This window comes from Oncorhynchus mykiss, chromosome 23, assembly GCF_013265735.2.
Source record: "Oncorhynchus mykiss isolate Arlee chromosome 23, USDA_OmykA_1.1, whole genome shotgun sequence".
Classification (NCBI taxonomy): Eukaryota; Metazoa; Chordata; class Actinopteri; order Salmoniformes; family Salmonidae; genus Oncorhynchus; species Oncorhynchus mykiss.
Window position 1 is genome coordinate 11,735,009 of NC_048587.1, and position 18,431 is coordinate 11,753,439.

Here is an 18,431-nt window from a genome sequence, read left to right on the forward strand (position 1 = left end):
TCCCTTTCTAGTCACACTAATCCAATCAGCAATCTGCGGCGAGCGACTCATTCAGGTCCTTCCTTGCCAATCAAATTCTGACCAGGTGAATTACAACCAATTAGAGCAACCCTTTGCTACCGACAGATTGAAAAATAATTGGTGATCCTCTGATTTTTTTGTTGTGGTCAATATTTTTATGACTGAATAAATAATTGTGCTGGGGAAGCAATAAAATTGACTAGAATTGGCAGGCTCATAACAGGAGGAAAGAACAGCAATAATAACATTAGAGAACACATACAACAGCCCTCTGAGACCAGCTCCCTTAGCTTCTATGCCCAATAACTCAATTGAAAAATATAGGAAAATGTGCTTTTAAATGTAAACCTTGTACAATTTGTTAAAAAAAATAGATTAAACTCAGAAAATGATTAATAAAGGATATGACTCAGAAGGCAGAGATCCTGTAATGTAGTAATATAACATTAATGTGTTGTAATGGGCTGAGGGTGTGGGTGAACAATAAGAGGACCTCTTACCCTAACCGGCCTCCTGGGCTGGCTCTTTAAACGTAGAGGCTTCCTGGGACTCTGTCTCTCTGTAGCTACAGGCACTGGAACAGAATAACATGTTTGATTTCTACTAGGTCAAAACTGTAATAGGTATTCTTTTTTTTTAACTCTGTTTATTAAGTTTTACACACACACACACACACACACACACACACACACACACACACACACACACACACACACACACACACACACAGACAAGACAAAGCAATATAAATAATATACTCAACTAGAAAAAAAATACAAATAAAAATATAAATAAAAAAATAGCTTTAAAGATACCATACTTTAGACAAGTTAAACACACCAGGCAGAAGGCTACAGAGGTTAAAGGGCAATCTATAGTACAGGGACAGAGCAAACACCTCACCATTGTACCTGTAAACAGTCAAGGGATAAGGGTGGAGAAATGCAACCATTCACAGAGTCATGGCCACAGACCGACCATCCACTGGACCAAAAAAAAGTTTACAATGCTTTAAAATAAAAAATAAATAAAAAATAGAATGATTATTCATGTAGGCGTGAACAAAATGTTAAAAATAACTGGGAAAAACAAGCTCACACTTCAGTCTCTGCCCGGGCAAGATGAACAAGGCATCTGCGGATCACAATCAATGAGCACATGGACCTTAATGCCCCCCCCCCAGCAAAAACACAGAGAGAAGCTCCTCCAACCCTTAAGTCACAGACTTATTTTAGTATTCATTGGAATGCCATCAGAGGATGGACTATTTAAAGTAAGACCGGAATGGAGCCCAAGCCTCATCAAACAGTTTGGGGTTCCCACGTTAATTGAATTACATTTTTTTCTAGTTTCAGAGAGCACAACACATCCCTCACCCAATATTTATAAGATGGGGGAGCTGCCATCTTCCAGTTCTGTAGTATTAGCCGTCTAGCTAAAAGAGTTGTATAAGCAACAGTGTCCGACTGGATTCTTGATAGGGGGGTACCCATGGGCAGTACTCCAAAAAGGGCTGTAAGGGGAGACGGATCTATAACAGTGTCATATATATCAGAGAAACATTTAAATATTAATTCCCAGAAACCTGACAGTTTATGACAGCCCCAAAACAGATGCAACAGTGTGGCTGGTTCCACTTTACATCTGACATAGGTAGGATCAAAATCCGAGAATATTCTTCCAAGTTTGGCCCCCAACCAGTGGATACGGTGAACCACCTTGAATTGAATGAGGCTGTGTCTAGTGCTAAAAGAGGACGAGTGCACCCTGTGCAGCACAGATTCCCAGGCGTCTTCCCCAAGTTCCTCCCCCAAATCCTTTTCCCATCAAGTCTTTAAAGGCACCAAAGAAGGGTTCTGTAAGTCATGAATGATTGCATATACATCTGAAATTGCGCCCCTAGGAAGCTTGTTCAGCTCCAAGATGCTCTCTATAGCTGTATTCGCAGGCCTATTGGGAAATCCAGGTGTGTTAGCTCTGACAAAGTTTCTAGTCTGGAGATAGCGGAAAAAGTGGGATTGGGGGAGATTGAACTTTTCCTGCAGCTGAGAAAAAGAGGCAAATGTATCATCAAAGAATAATTGGGCTAGCGAGGAGAGGCCTAGTGAGTGCCAAATGCCAAAAGCCCCATCATTCAAAGATGGAGGAAATAAAATGTTCTGATTGATTGGGCCTGATAGAGAAAAGCCTCGGAGGCTAAAGGCTAAACGGAACTGATTCCAAATTTTAAGAGACTGCTTTACAATTGGGTTGACACACCTTTTGCCCAGGGACACTGGGAGAGACGAGCACAGCACAGAGGAAAGTGCTGCAGGTTTACACGATTCAGACTCCATCTGGACCCAGAGTGGTCTAGGGCCAGTAGGATCAGTCTGCAGCCAGTACAGAACGGCTCTGAAATTTGCAGCCCAGTAGTATGTCTGAAAATTTGGTAGAGCTAAACCCCCCAATGACCTAGGCTTCTGTAAATGTTTTCTACCAATCCATGGTACCTTGCCATCCCAAATAAAATGCATGAATGAAATGTGAAATAAAAAAAGATTTTGGAATAAAAATGGGTAAACATTGAAATAAATATAAAAATTTGGGCAACACATTCATTTTAATGACATTAATCCTTCCGATAAGAGAAAGAGGTAGCGAATTCCAAAAAGTAAAAGATTGTTTCAATCTGTCTGCTAGAGCAACAAAGTTTTCCTGAAACAAATTTGAATATTTCCTTGTCACTTTTACTCCCAAGTAAGTGAATTGATCCCGGACAATCCTAAACTGAGAACTTGTAAAAGAGCACTTTAAAGCAGCCTTGTTTACCGGAAAAAGAGAGATAAACAAAAGGAGGTCGTCAGCATATAGCAAGACTTTCTGCTCCCAGCCCGCCCTGATTATGCCTTGAATGGCATCATTAGAGCGTAGTGCAATGGCGAGAGGTTCGATTGCCAAAGCAAACAACAAGGGGGAGAGAGGTCAACCCTGTCTGGAGCCGCGGTGCAAGGGAAAATAGTCAGAGGACAAGTTATTAGTCCATACCGAAGCCATGGGGGAAAAAATAAAGAATCTTTATCCACGCAATGAATTTGTGGCCAAAGCCAAATCTATAAAGGGCAGCTGTTAGGTAATCCCACTCAACACGGTCAAACGTTTTTCGGCATCAAGTGAGACCACCACCTCCGGGTCCCCCGACGCTGGGGAGCACAGTATATTCATAAGGCGCCGAATATTGAAAAATAAATGCCTATTTCTCACAAAGCCAGTCTGGTCAGAGTGTATTACTTGGTGCAGCAAGCCTTCCATACGGATGGCTAAAAGCTTAGCTAGGATTTTGTAATCACAGTTTAAAAGCGAGATTGGGCGATAGGATCCACATTCCAGGGGGTCTTTGTTTTTCTTTAGTAGTAATGAAATTGAAGCCTGATAAAGACTAGGCGGTAGCTTTGAAGTATTAAGGCCCTCTGCAAATAGTCGAGACAAGAATGGGCAAAGCAGACCAGAAAACGTCCTGTAAAATTCGGTTGGAAAACCGTCCGGACCCGGTGATTTACCACTTTTCATTGCGGACACTGCTGTTGCAATCTCCTCAAGCGTAAATTCTTCTTCTAGATAGTCATGGGAGTCTGTATCAATTGAAGGCATATTCAAGCCATCAAAGAAGGAGTCAATCAGCAAAGGGTCTTGAGGGGATTCAGAGGTGTATAGCGCAGAGTAAAATTGTTTAAATTGATCATTGATCTCTTTATGTATAACTGTGGTGGCACCAGACGGGGTCCTTATTTGTGGGATTAAACGTGAGGCCTCAGATTTACGGATCTGATGCGCAAGGAGTTTACTGGCCTTGTCGCCTTGTTCATAGACTTTGTATCGAGCTCGCAAGAGTAACTGTTCAGCTTGCCTGGTAGAAAGCTCATCAAATTCAGATTGAAGTAGTTGGCGCTCTTTATGCAGATCAGAGGAAGGATCCGTATCATACTTCTCATCCAATGTGGCTATGGACTCGCTCAGGTCCCTAAGTCGCTGGGAGCGAACTCTGTTTTGGTTGGCTGTATAAGAAATAATTTGGCCACGTAGGTATGCTTTAAGAGACTCCCATATGGTAGAGCAGGACATACCTGGTGTTGAATTAGTTTTTAGGAATAAGGTGATTTCAGAAGAAATGAAATTGACAAACTCCTTATCTGAGAGTAAAATGGGGTTGAGACGCCATTGATAACACATAGGAGGTCGCTGGGGAAACTCTAGTTCAAGCACTAATGGTGAATGGTCAGAGATAACAATACTCTCGTAAGTACACTGCCGAAGGTTAGGCAGAAGTTTTTTGTCCAAAAATAAGTAATCAATCCGGGAGTATGTTTGATGAACATGAGAATAAAAGGAATACTGTCTATCTGTAGGATGTAGGAAACGCCAGGCCTCAAATATAGCATATTTCTGAAGAAAGGATTGAATAAGTAGGGCACATTTAGATGGGCCTGTATTTGTTTGTGAGGACTTGTCATGAACTGGGGACATTTTACAGTTGAAATCCCCCCCCTAAAATCAACAAATGAGAATCTAAATTGGGAATAGCAGACAGAAAAGAAGAAATGAAACTTGTGTCATCCCAATTGGGAGCATAAACACTAGCCAAAACAAGAGGGGTAGAAAACAGTTCACCGGTTACTATGACGTATCGTCCTTTAGGATCAGCAATAACCTCAGAAGCTACAAAGGGAGTAGCTTTATCAACCAGAATAGCAGCACCTCTTGATTTACTATGAAAGTTTGAGTGGAACACTTGACCAACCCAGTCCTTACGCATCCTAAAAGACTCACCAGTCCTCAAGTGAGTCTCTTGTAGAAATGCAATATTTGCATTCAAACCCTTTAAGTGTGTCAACACCCTCTTACGCTTCACCGGGTTGTTAACCCCTTTGGTGTTCCAAGAAATGTACTTGATCGCATTATTTCGGCCCCTCTGGGGATTCCCGTTATTCAACCGTGTCATCAGAGCATAGAATGGAAAAGCAATGAGCGCCCAAAACTCCCAGAATAACTTGTCTCAGAGTAATAATGTACGGTGGTAAATGTTTGAAAAAGTACAGAAAAAAAACAGGAAAAAAAACTAAAAAGACAGAATGACAACATTATAACTGAACAATTCAACCTGCCCCCCACCCCCCATCCCAGACAATACCTCCCCAAACGAGGTACAAGCCTAAATAGAACATGTTCTCTTCGCACAGTATGTGTCTGTGAGAGTGCGGTCTTAAACCTAAACCCACAGTCCCGCTCTTTAAAGTCACGTTTTGTTAGTGGATCAAGCAGCAAAAAGAAAGATTTGTATGTTTTTTTTTCAATTAAAAAAAAGGCGAATCCCTTGTGCAAACGGAATGACAAAAGCACCACTTGTAGATGTATATAATTGTATTCCCAGTCTTATAACAGGCATTGAGAGAGAAAATAAATTAAATGTATAAAGGCTCTCTGCCAAAAATCTAATTTGAAGTAAGGAAATCGTAGTAAGACAATCAAAAATGATACTAATTATAATAGTAGTCTAGTTGACGCTGAGACAGCTTTCAACCAATAGCAAAAAACTACGTGTGCGCAACGTTGAACGTTTGCTGGGCATAAATGACGCTTAAAACTTTTAAAATTAAAGTGAGGCCCCAAAAACCGTGTAGCCTCGCGAGACATTTACTATTTACTGGGTCAATGCAAACGGATGCAGTAAACAAATAACCAAAAATATTTTGAGTCACTGAGACAATGTGTAAACAGACTAAATAGGTGAGCGAGATAAGGCACGCACACTAGATGATCAAAACATTAGATCACATCAAATAAGCCTGAATAGTTTTGCCAACTATACAAGACTAGCCTGTTCTATCTAAACATAATTTTACCACAGGTGGGTTACTTACTATCCACAGTTCGCAAGCAACAGTTGCTGAATTGTGAGCATATTCAAGACTTCTTGATGTGACGTTGAATGTGAGCCATAGCCTCATCCGGAGATTCAAATGTGTAGTCTTTACCCTCATGAGATATCCATAAACGGGCCGGGAATCGCAGTCCATACTTCACACTTGGATGGTCCCGAAGTACTCGTTTGGCCTGTCCGAAAGCTGCACGCTGCCTGGAAACAGTGGGGGAGTAGTCCTGGTAGATGGAGAAGCTCTGTCCTTGAAAGCTCAGAGTGGTATTGCGGGCTCGTCGGAGGATCTCCATCTTCTCATGAAAAAAGTGCACTCGAAGAATTATGTCACGGGGCCTCTCCCCATCCCGGGGCTTTGGGCGCAGCGACCGGTGGGCTCGATCAATCAGGGGCTTTTCATCTAAGGCAAGAACATCCTTCAGCAGCCCTGAAACGAAATCCGTGGCGCGATGCATTTCCGCGGACTCTGGGACCGATACAAGTTTTAGATTATTGCGGCGAGAGAATCTCTCTAGACTCACACAGCTCTCCTTAACCTTTTTCAAATCCGCAGCTAGGCGTTTAACTTCAGCCTCCAGGGATGTAGTTAAATCGGAGACATTAGTAGCGTAGGTCTCCAGTGCTGCAATCGTTGTAGTGTGTGACGCAGTTGTTGTTTTGAGTAATGTGATTGCTGGCACAGTCTCGTTCCGCAGGATGGTTAAATCTGCTTTTAAAGTATCAGAAACCTCCTGTATTCTGGACTCAATCGTAGCAACCACCTGTGTTTTCATTTCAACTATCTCAGAGCGTAGTAGTTTGATGGCCTCGAGAATGTTCATTTCAGCGCCGCCGGGCCAAGCCGCGCCCCCGGGTAAAGTGTGCGTCCCCGGGCCCTCAGACTCAGGAGAGGGCGGTGATGAGAGCGGGTCTTGTAGGCCGGGTTTTCTCAGAGTCATGCTTTTGGCCTTATGTTTGGTCGACATGCTGACATTCGGAAGCAAAGTAGTCTTGGTTTTTACGGAAAATAAATACGGTTCTGCTGCAAAATTCACATAAACTTTAAGAATACCACGGGAGCAAACGGAAAACACGTCAGTCGCACATGGCGTCCCCTACCATCCCCCTGTAATAGGTATTCTAAGTTCTTGTTTATCTAGGATTATCTATCTATTCTCATAGAAATACTAGAATGGACATTCCCATTCTGGTCAACGTTCTGTGCTGGTTGCGGACCGGCAGCCAATTTTGACATAGCCATGAATGTATTGTCAAATTGCCATGGTCTAAAGGTGTTTCCCCATTCTAGTCATTATATTTGAATGCTACTGTTGTGAGGTCATTATTGAGTACATAGATGTATTGTACCTTTATCTACTCTGTGTGGCGGTGTCTCTGGTTCTCTGGGTGTGTCTCTCCTGCATGCTTTGTGTCTCTTCTCCTTCCTGTGGTTTCCAGGAGACAGGCTGGAGGAGCTCACTGAACTGGTCACCGTCTCTCCAGAGCTGGGGTTACACAGGAACAGCAGGGGTTAACATTAATGGGTGTTTAAGCAGCAACAACCGTCAATCACCCTTATAAGATATAAGTTATTTTAGAAAGACGTAACTTTGGAAGTTGCCTAAATTGTAATCTATGATCTTCCAAGTTGTGTACAGTATTAATGTGAGCTTTAGCTATTGATCATGGAGATTATAAATTAATGGTAAAGACTTACCAGCTCTCTGGACACTTGACCAGGTAATAACTGGCTGTAGAGAGGAGAAGTCAGAGTTAGGGGCTAACAGGGGGCAGCAGGTAGCCTAGTGGTTAGACCTTTGGACCAGTAACTGAAAGGTTGCTAGATCAAATCCCTGGGCTGACAAGGCAAAAATCTGTCATTCTGCCCCTGAACAACCCACTGTTCCTAGGCTGTCATTGAAAAAAAAAAGTTCTTAACTGACTTGCCTAATTAAATAAAGGTAAAAAACAATGATGGTACAGAATTACAGTGAAATACTGTTTCTTTCTTTAAGCCAAGCACACAAGGCTACGAAACACAAGTGACGGGGAAGATAAAGTGTAACCTTTGAGTGTGTGTTTACCTTTTCTGAGTGTATGACGTGTGTGCAGGTACTGGCAGGTGAGGACCAGCGTGAACAGGAAGATGGAGAGCAGTCCCAAGGAGCAGAGGAGCACTGCACACAGGTACACATCTGGAACACACATACATGTTTTACTATCAAAGTGGGGACACATCTATAACACATCTGGAAGAGTAAGACAGGCACAGGAATGTCATGTTTTGATTCCAGATTGGGTTTGTTTCTGATTAGAAAGAAGTGTAACACTAGTGCTAATGTTGTCAGTACAGGACAATGATGGGCTGAGTAAAGACATATGAGAAAACTCTACCTCCAAATAGACGCCACACTCCCTCATCGCTCCTGTCCAGTGGGATGTATACTGACATAAAAAGAGAACATTGGATACAGTAAGTGAAAAATCAGTAGATATTGGTAATATAAATTTCAAGTGCTTCATTTTACTCACCTGTGGGCAGAGTTAGCACTTTTTTAGACTTTACAATTGGTTTCAATTGACATCAAGTGCACCTCAAGTGCTAAATCAAGTGCACCTGAAGTATTTGTCATACTACTTTGTGTACTGTATGTATTTGACCCAGGTCTGAACATTAGCATTTCATCTAATGTAGTCTAAGAAACTCAATGAAAACAGTAGAGTTGAATGTTTGCTGAAGAGGAAAACTGAAATATGTATGTTAGTGAAATGGTACATTCTTTGTGTGCATTCACCCATGGCAGCAGACAGACTCCCTCAGTGATTCACAGAAATACACTGAAATACACCGAGGCCCAGACCGCCATCAGACTGAGGCAGAGAGAGATGACTGCAGGGCATGCCAAACCCACACAACCCCACAAACAGGGCTGGCTGGAGAGTGAGGGGGTTCCCCCATCTACAAGTCTACTGAGTTGTGCGGGCGTGCACAGTATGAATGTGTGTGGATATGAGTGTGCCAGATAAGGCTTTCAGTATGAGCCAAGGGCATTTAGGAGAACAGAGGAGAGGAGTGAGATTGAGGAGAGATGGAGGATAGACAAAGGAGAGGAGAGATGAGAGGTGTTCTACATACTTAGCCTCTGAACCTGTAAATTAGATCTTAATATGCCTCTTTAAAACAGGGAGTGATACAACATTAATACTGACTCACTTCAGTTAACCTGAGATGGCTTTCTTTTCTTACCACCCATATAGCATATCTGCTCCAGGTACATTGAGATAATGCTGTCATGTTTACATTTTTACCTAAATATTGACATTTACATTATCTCAGTAATAGTTAGTGATATACTGTAGAGATAGAGCGCATACAGCTACCTGTATTTGTCTGAACAGAGGCTAACCTTGCTGATAACTGAAGTGATGCGGAGGGCTGGAGTTCCAAGAAAGATGAGGTACAGACTTGTTAGTGAGGGGCTCACACACACACAGACACACACACACAGTACTAAATATTTATGTTTGAACATCTTGAAGAACGATCTGGCCTTAATGGTCATGTACTCTTATAATTTCCACCCAGCATAGCCAGAAGAGGACTGACCAACCCTCAGAGCCAGATATTTGGACACAGCCATGGTTTAATCTGTTTCTACTAGTCCTATAGCTTCTACATCAGACAGATGTGCATTGAGAATATAAGAGCATTTCTGATGGCCAGATGTTCAACCTTATATACAGTGCCTTGCGAAAGTATTCGGCCCCCTTGAACTTTGCGACCTTTTGCCACATTTCAGGCTTCAAACATAAAGATATAAAACTGTATTTTTTTGTGAAGAATCAACAACAAGTGGGACACAATCAGGAAGTGGAACGACATTTATTGGATATTTCAAACTTTTTTAACAAATCAAAAACTGAAAAATTGGGCGTGCAAAATTATTCAGCCCCTTTACTTTCAGTGCAGCAAACTCTCTCCAGAAGTTCAGTGAGGATCTCTGAATGATCCAATGTTGACCTAAATGACTAATGATGATAAATACAATCCACCTGTGTGTAATCAAGTCCCCGTATAAATGCACCTGCACTGTGATAGTCTCAGAGGTCCGTTAAAAGCGCAGAGAGCATCATGAAGAACAAGGAACACACCAGGCAGGTCCGAGATACTGTTGTGAAGAAGTTTAAAGCCGGATTTGGATACAAAAAGATTTCCTAAGCTTTAAACATCCCAAGGAGCACTGTGCAAGCGATAATATATAAATGGAAGGAGTATCAGACCACTGCAAATCTACCAAGACCTGGCCGTCCCTCTAAACTTTCAGCTCATACAAGGAGAAGACTGATCAGAGATGCAGCCAAGAGGCCCATGATCACTCTGGATGAACTGCAGAGATCTACAGCTGAAGTGGGAGACTCTGTCCATAGGACAACAATCAGTCGTATATTGCACAAATCTGGCCTTTATGGAAGAGTGGCAAGAAGAAAGCCATTTCTTAAAGATATCCATAAAAAGTGTCATTTAAAGTTTGCCACAAGCCACCTGGGAGACACACCAAACATGTGGAAGAAGGTGCTCTGGTCAGATGAAACCAAAATTGAACTTTTTGGCAACAATGCAAAACGTTATGTTTGGCGTAAAAGCAACACAGCTGAACACACCATCCCCACTGTCAAACATGGTGGTGGCAGCATCATGGTTTGGGCCTGCTTTTCTTCAGCAGGGACAGGGAAGATGGTTAAAATTGATGGGAAGATGGATGGAGCCAAATACAGGACCATTCTGGAAGAATGGAACCTGATGGAGTCTGCAAAAGACCTGAGACTGGGACGGAGATTTGTCTTCCAACAAGACAATGATACAAAACATAAAGCAAAATCTACAATGGAATGGTTCAAAAATAAACATATCCAGGTGTTAGAATGGCCAAGTCAAAGTCCAGACCTGAATCCAATCGAGAATCTGTGGAAAGAACTGAAAACTGCTGTTCACAAATGCTCTCCATCCAACCTCACTGAGCTCGAGCTGTTTTGCAAGCAGGAATGGGAAAAAATTTCAGTCTCTCGATGTGCAAAACTGATAGAGACATACCCCAAGCGACTTACAGCTGTAATCGCAGCAAAAGGTGGCGCTACAAAGTATTAACTTAAGGGGGCTGAATAATTTTGCACGCCCAATTTTTCAGTTTTTGATTTGTTAAAAAAGTTTGAAATATCCAATAAATGTCGTTCCACTTCATGATTGTGTCCCACTTGTTGTTGATTCTTCACAAAAAAATACAGTTTTATATCTTTATGTTTGAAGCCTGAAATGTGGCAAAAGGTTGCAAAGTTCAAGGGGGCCGAATACTTTCGCAAGGCACTGTACTGTAGTCAAAAGGCAGTTGAGCAATTGTATGTTTATTTAACTAGGCAAGAACAATTTCTTATTTTCAATGAGAGCATAGGAACAAGTGGGTTAACTGCCTGTTCAGAACAACAGATTTGTACCTTGTCAGCTTGGGGATTTGAACTTGCAACCTTTCGGTTACAAGTCCACCACTCTAACCACTAGGCTACCCTGCCGCCCCAATGTATGTAACAGTACTTATGATGTCATATAAACATACTGTATGAAAGATTATGTTCATGTCTATGAACAGCACTGACTGTTCTCCTCAACGTAGTTGAAAAGAGCAGAAGTCAGCATTTGGCTGCAGACAGTGGTCTGGGGTGAGTGTGTGGGCGAGAGTTGGCCATCTCTCTGCTTGATACAGCATCTCTTCTTTGACTGGTTTGAGTTAGTGTTAAGTGTGTGGGCGAGAGTTGGCTATCTGGTATAGCATATTTGTTCCGAGGTGAGTAAGTGGGCTGTCTCAGCAGGGTGTAGTCTTTGTTTTCTGACTGAAAGGGACTGAGTTGAACAGGCAACTACACTTCATGTCTCGCCTCTCGCTCTCTTCTCTCCCCCCCCCTCTCTCTCTCTCTATCTTCCTTCAGACTGTCTTACGTGTGTTTTTGTGCAGTAATTCATTTCTGAGATTTCAAAGGTTTATAAAAAGTTGCCAATGTATTCGCAATTGATATTAACAAGCGACATATACAAATATGCTTTAAATGACCGCATTAAAAAAGAAGCAGTAGACTATTATAATCAATTTTGTTATATTTTGCTATTAGTAGGCTACTGTCTGTATTTGCCTCAATATATTTTAAGATGTGTAACCTAACATGTGTGCAACGATGTGCCAAATCTGTGATTTTGTGCATTTTCATAGGGTAAGCATTATAATAAGGCGCCTCAATATTTGCAGCCGTAGGTAGTAATATCTCTGTAGGAGCTGATCCGTTGTCAGTATTGTGTAATAATTATAATTTTAAGGAAAGATTTAAATGGAGAAAGCTGATCCATGAGCAGCACTCCCTTTCTTTCGATCCTACTCTATCATTATTGTTCCATCACTATCAGGAACCTGGCCCGGGGCATTTTTTCATGCCACGACCCACTCATCCTGCTGTGTTGAGAATCCGGGGTCGTATTCATTGAGCATTAAACAGAGAAAAACAACCTTACTGAAACAGGGAGGGACTACCTAAAGTTGTCCTCCAATAAGAATAATTTTCCATTGCAAAATAGTTGTATTAGTCGTACAGGATGCACATGGTATACACTGTCCAGCTAAATGCTTACTTGCAGGTTCCTACTCGACAATGCAACAGCAATTAGAAAAAATAAAATATAAGAATAAGAACATAAAGTAAATGGCTCAGTAATATAGAATAAACATTTTAGCATAAGTATAATACAGGAAGGCAGAAGTTATAGTCCAATATTTACACATGTTTTGGGGACGGGGGGGATTAGAGGACAAGTGTTTCAATTATGCAGTATTTAGCAATAATAATAATAATAATAAGGTTTGCAGTAATGAATATAACCCCAGTCTAAATTAGTTTTCCTGGCAATCCTGGACCCAAGTACAAAAACGAGCTAGTTAGCTGATGTATAGTATAATTTATTTGCTAAAGACAAGTGAAAGCTAAATTATAGACTATTTGAAACTGATGGAAACCCAGGAATTCCCTGTAATTCACAAGGAAACACTGAATGGATGGAATAAATGAGCCTGTCTCTCTGTGAGTCAAGCTAACCCCAGTATGCTTCTGTCATGATGTTGGCCTGGGGGGTAGGTTTATGACAGTCATAAATACCTTTTCCCCCCTTTTTCCTCTCTACCCTACTGAGGTTACATTTGCAAAACCCTTGCAGAGAACGTCTGGGAACGTCAGAACGTGGGGGGAAATGAACTATATTCGGGTAATCCGAACAATTGAACATATGCGGTGGTACTTAATGAATATGATGTCAGTTCGGTTGTCATCTGAGACATTCTCATCAATGTTAAGATGACATAAACTCTACAGTGGAAAGTCTACACATCAGAGTTATCAGATTCACATGGAATTGTGGTTCAATTTAAATGTTTGAATATGAAATTATTTGTGATGGGATGAAATGTGATTTTAGCTTCTAAAATGTGAGATGTGGGTTTTCATAAGATATTGCTGCTCACTCAGTGGCCCGCCCATGTGAAGAGACAGAGGTTGTATTCTATGACACACACCCCTTTTCTCCCTTCCTATATAAAGCCTTGACGACAACATAACTTCCTGTTCCGAGGACACGAGGGTGACGGTCCTATGTCAGAATGGTTCAGATAATAACTACAGAACAAAGCCAACATCAGCATGAGCTTTGGTTGCGAATGTTATGAACTTTTGAACTCTTATTCACTACAGAAGTGATACCTCCTAGCTGTTGAGTTAGCGACCGCAGCTGCAAACGCAGCTTAGGAAGGAACAGACAGAGTATCCCGTCTGTCACACGATGACGTTACTACAACATATCCAATTGACAACCAGAGACATTCTTCAAAGGACAGAGGACTCGGTTTGGCAACACGGCCTTCCATCTACCACCAACCTACTGAAGCGCAGCTCAAAGTAAATATTTATTGCATTTTCCTTTTCCAAATGGGAGGTAATTTAGAACGCATAAGATACTGTATTTACGATAGCACATATTTTTTTCCTTTGTTCCACAGTCTCCCGCTCTTTCACTCAACCCAGGCCCTTTTCATTTGTGTAACAAGTTCTCATATCTGTTCCGCACGCTAGGGACGTTTTCCTTTATGACGTAATTTGTAATCAAGTTATGATTAATTGTGTGTATGTGAATTCTGTGTGATTAGTTAGGTTTTTAGTAAATAAATATTTAAACCCAATTTTGTATTGCTGATTCAAATTGTTAGCCAGCGTTCTTGCAGATATCCAAGAATTTACAACTTTCAGATAAGACTGAAGTAAGATGAAGATTAATGTTGACTGCTATGGATGTAAAAGATTAGGTCTTTAAGAGTTTATTCGGAAGATAACAGCTCTATAAATATTCTTTCATGGTGCCCGACTCTCTAGTTAATTCCATTTACATGATTAGCTCAATCAGGTGATATTAATTACGGAGAAATTGTTTTATAGAATAGCATGTCATATCACATAATCTGGGATAGCCAAAAACACGACACTTCCATGTAAAAACAATGAGTTCACACAGTGTGTGTGTGTGTGTGTGTGTGTGTGTGTGTGTGTGTGTGTGTGTGTGTGTGTGTGTGTGTGTGTGTGTGTGTGTGTGTGTGTGTGTGTGGCGTCGGTATGGAGATTTATATATATACTGTCTATAGAAAATATACAAGCAGTGAGTCACAAACAAAATATGTGTTGTGCAAATATAAAATGCAACTTTTAAATAACAATCACAGTCTGTAAATATTCCCATATAGTTTTACAAACATATGTCACGATCCAAAAGCAAATGAGTCAACAAATGATGATTTGCAAATAAATGCAAGATATTTTTAATTTTTTATTTAACATGGCACACTTTACAAACATACTATGTTTGTTACTTTGCGAACACAACAGTTGTCAAATATGTTTTCGTGAATGTGACAACATTTGTGACTCAACAGATTACTTTTGTGATTTGCATTTTATGTATTTGTGACTTGCATTACATTTGTGACTGCCCTCCCATATTTTTGATTTGGCTCACATATTTCTGAGTTGCTGTGCAGATCAAAAACACGGCATGCATATTAGGACTTACTCAGTTCTCATCATTCCTTCATTAAGGAAAAAAATATATATCATAATAAGGCAAAAAAATATATAATAATAATAATATATGGAATATTTTGTTTTAGGTGTAAGTATAAGATGTTTGTTACATTTGACATTGTCCATGATTTTTACTTGTTATTCATTCACACAGGGTCTTTCTTAAAATGTATACTACAGTGCTCCGAGCATACTGTGCTCCGAGCACACAAAGTGGAGCATGGGAGGCTCAGAGTATGAGTCCAAATCAAAGTCTGCAAAACGGAGCACGGAGGTCACTTCTCGGATGTGTACTTATTTTGAAGCATGCAGCGATGCAAGCTTCAACGGAAAGTATGCAAAGAAATATGACGCAACCACCAGAAGAGGCATGACCTGATGTACTGTAGTTCTCCACCTGGAAGAAGTCATTTTCAGTCAACCCATCTTTGGACACTCCCGGTAAGTAAAACACTACAATGTCACACACGCTATGAGATCCTCTTGTGTGCAGTTGTGTAGTGGGTGATATACACAGGTACACGCCGTACACCCACTTTTTTTTCAGTGCTTATACTCACTTCCCACTTATGCGTATCAAAGTAGTGTATGCTGTATCAATTATGTAGTACAATAGAAAATCATGCACAAACTAGTCTAAACAATTGCAAAGTATGTGAAATAATATCAGTAAAAAAAGAAACGTCCCTTTTTCAGCACCCTGTCTTTCAAAGATAATTTGTAAAAATCCAAATAACTTCACAGATCTTCATTGTAAAGGGTTTAAACACTGTTTCCTTTGCTTGTTCAATGAACCATAAACAATTAATGAACATGCACGTGTGGAACGGTCGTTAAGACACTAACAGCTTAGGTAGGCAATTAAGGTCAAAGTTATGAAAACGTAGGACACTAAAGAGGCCTTTCTACTAATTCTGAAAAACACAAAAAGAAAGATGCCCAGGGTCCCTACTCATCTGTGTGAATGTGCCTTAGGCATGCTGCAAGGAGGCATGAGGACTGCAGATGTGGCCAGGGCTATACATTGCAATGTCCGCACTGTGAGACGCCTAAGACAGCGCTACAGGGAAACAGGTCGGACAGCTGATTGTCCTCGCAGCGGCAGACCACGTGTATCAACACCTGCAGAGGATCGGTATTTCCGAACATCACACCATCGCAACAGGTACAGAATGGCAACAACTGCCCGAGTTACACCAGGAACGCACAATCCCTACATCAGTGCTCAGACTGTCCGCAATAGGCTGAGAGAGGATGGACTGAGGGCTTGTAGGCCTGTTGTAAGGCAGGTCCTCACCAGACATCATCGGCAGCAACATCGCCCATGGGCACAACTTGTTCAGTTTATGTCTCATTTGTTGAATCTTGTTATGTTCACACAAATATTTACACATGTTAAGTTTGCTGAAAATAAACGCAGTTGACAGAGAGAGGACATTTATTTTTTTGCTGAGTTAATATTTAAATGCGGACCGCACACATTTCAGCGGAATAACATCATGTGTCATGCAGCAAAAGTGCGCAGTTGCAGGTTGTTGCATAGAGCAACTCAGAGAAAAATAACAGTAGCCGGTGGGGTAGGTAGGAAAGACGGTGGAACTTATGATATTGACCAGTAAATACAAACTAACTAACGCAACAATGGGTACGCAACCAGGTATTGACTTTTTTAATTTCCAATTCCTCATATATACAGTGGGGCAAAAAAGTATTTAGTCAGCCACCAATTGTGCAAGTTCTCCCACTTAAAAAGCTGAGAGAGGCCTGTAATTTTCATCATAGGTATACTTCAACTATGACAGACACAATGAGAAGAAAAAAAAACAGAAAATCACAATGTAGGAGTTTTTTATGAATTTATTTGCAAATTATGGTGGAAAATAAGTATTTGGTCAATAACAAAAGTTTATCTCAATACTTTGTTATATACCCTTTGTTGGCAATGACAGAGGTCAAACATTTTCTGTAAGTCTTCACAAGGTTTTCACACACTGTTGATGGTATTTTGGCCCATTCCTCCATGAAGATCTCCTCTAGAGCAGTGATGTTTTGGGGCTGTTGCTGGGCAACACGGACTTTCAACTCCCTCTAAAGATTTTCTATGGGGTTGAGATCTGGAGACTGGCTAGGCCACTCCAGGACCTTGAAATGCTTCTTACGAAGCCACTCCTTCGTTGCCCGGGCTGTGTGTTTGGGATCATTGTCATGCTGAAAGACCCAGCCACGTTTCATCTTCAATGCCCTTGCTGATGGAAGGAGGTTTTCACTCAAAATGTCACGATACATGGCCCCATTCATTCTTTCCTTTACACGGATCAGTCGTCCTGGTCCCTTTGCAGAAAAACAGCCCCAAAGCATGATGTTTCCACCCCCATGCTTCACAGTAGGTATGGTGTTCTTTGGATGCAACTCAGCATTCTTTGTCCTCCAAACACAACGAGCTGAGTTTTTACCAAAAAGTTATATTTTGGTTTCATCTGACCATATGACATTCTCCAAATCTTCTTCTAGATCATCCAAATGCTCTCTAGCAAACTTCAGACGGGCCTGGACATGTACTGGCTTAAGCAGGGGGACACGTCTGGCACTGCAGGATTTGAGTCCCAGGCGGCGTAGTGTGTTACTGATGGTAGGCTTTGTTACTTTGGTCCCAGCTCTCTGCAGGTCATTCACTAGGTCCCCCCGTGTGGTTCTGGGATTTTTGCTCAACGTTCTTTTGATCATTTTGACCCCACGGGGTGAGATCTTGCGTGGAGCCCCAGATCGAGGGAGATTATCAGTGGTCTTGTATGTCTTCCATTTCCTAATAATTGCTCCCGCAGTTGATTTCTTCAAACCAATCTGCTTACCTATTGCAGATTCAGTCTTCCCAGCCTGGTGCAGGTCTACAATTTTGTTTCTGGTGTCCTTTGACAGCTCTTTGGTCTTGGCCATAGTGGAAATTGGAGCGTGACTGTTTGAGGTTGTGGACAGTTGTCTTTTATACTGATAACAAGTTCAAACAGGTGCCATTAATACAGGTAATGAGTGGAGGACAGAGGAGCCTCTTAAAGAAGAAGTTACAGGTCTGTGAGAGCCAGAAATCCACCATAATTTGCAAATAAATTCATAAAAAATCCTACAATTTGATTTTCTGGGGTTTTTTCTTCTAATTTTGTCCGTCATAGTTGAAGTGTACCTATGATGAAAATTTACAGGGCTCTCTCATCTTTTTAAGTGGGAGAACTTGCACAATTGGTGGCTGACTAAATACATTTTTGCCCCACTGTATATAATGTAAAAAGCTGTCATCGAGGCAAAGGGTGGCTATTTGAAGAAACTGTTTGTTTAATACTTTTTTGGTTACTACATGAATCCATTTGTG

The 18,431-nt window shown here is 41.2% G+C and overlaps 1 protein-coding gene across 1 annotated transcript in view; it reads right to left on the minus strand.

Annotated features, from left to right (window-relative positions):
* Positions 1–18,431, minus strand: part of LOC110502235 (V-set and transmembrane domain-containing protein 4) — a 31,479-nt gene that overhangs the window by 921 nt on the left and 12,127 nt on the right. Inside the window, exons 3-7 of the mRNA XM_021580111.2 lie at positions 8,306–8,356; positions 7,996–8,106; positions 7,629–7,662; positions 7,280–7,416; positions 522–595 (exon numbers count right to left, since the gene is read on the minus strand). Of these exons, the coding sequence (XP_021435786.1) occupies positions 522–595; positions 7,280–7,416; positions 7,629–7,662; positions 7,996–8,106; positions 8,306–8,356 (407 nt within the window). The remainder of the gene's footprint in view (positions 1–521; positions 596–7,279; positions 7,417–7,628; positions 7,663–7,995; positions 8,107–8,305; positions 8,357–18,431) is intronic.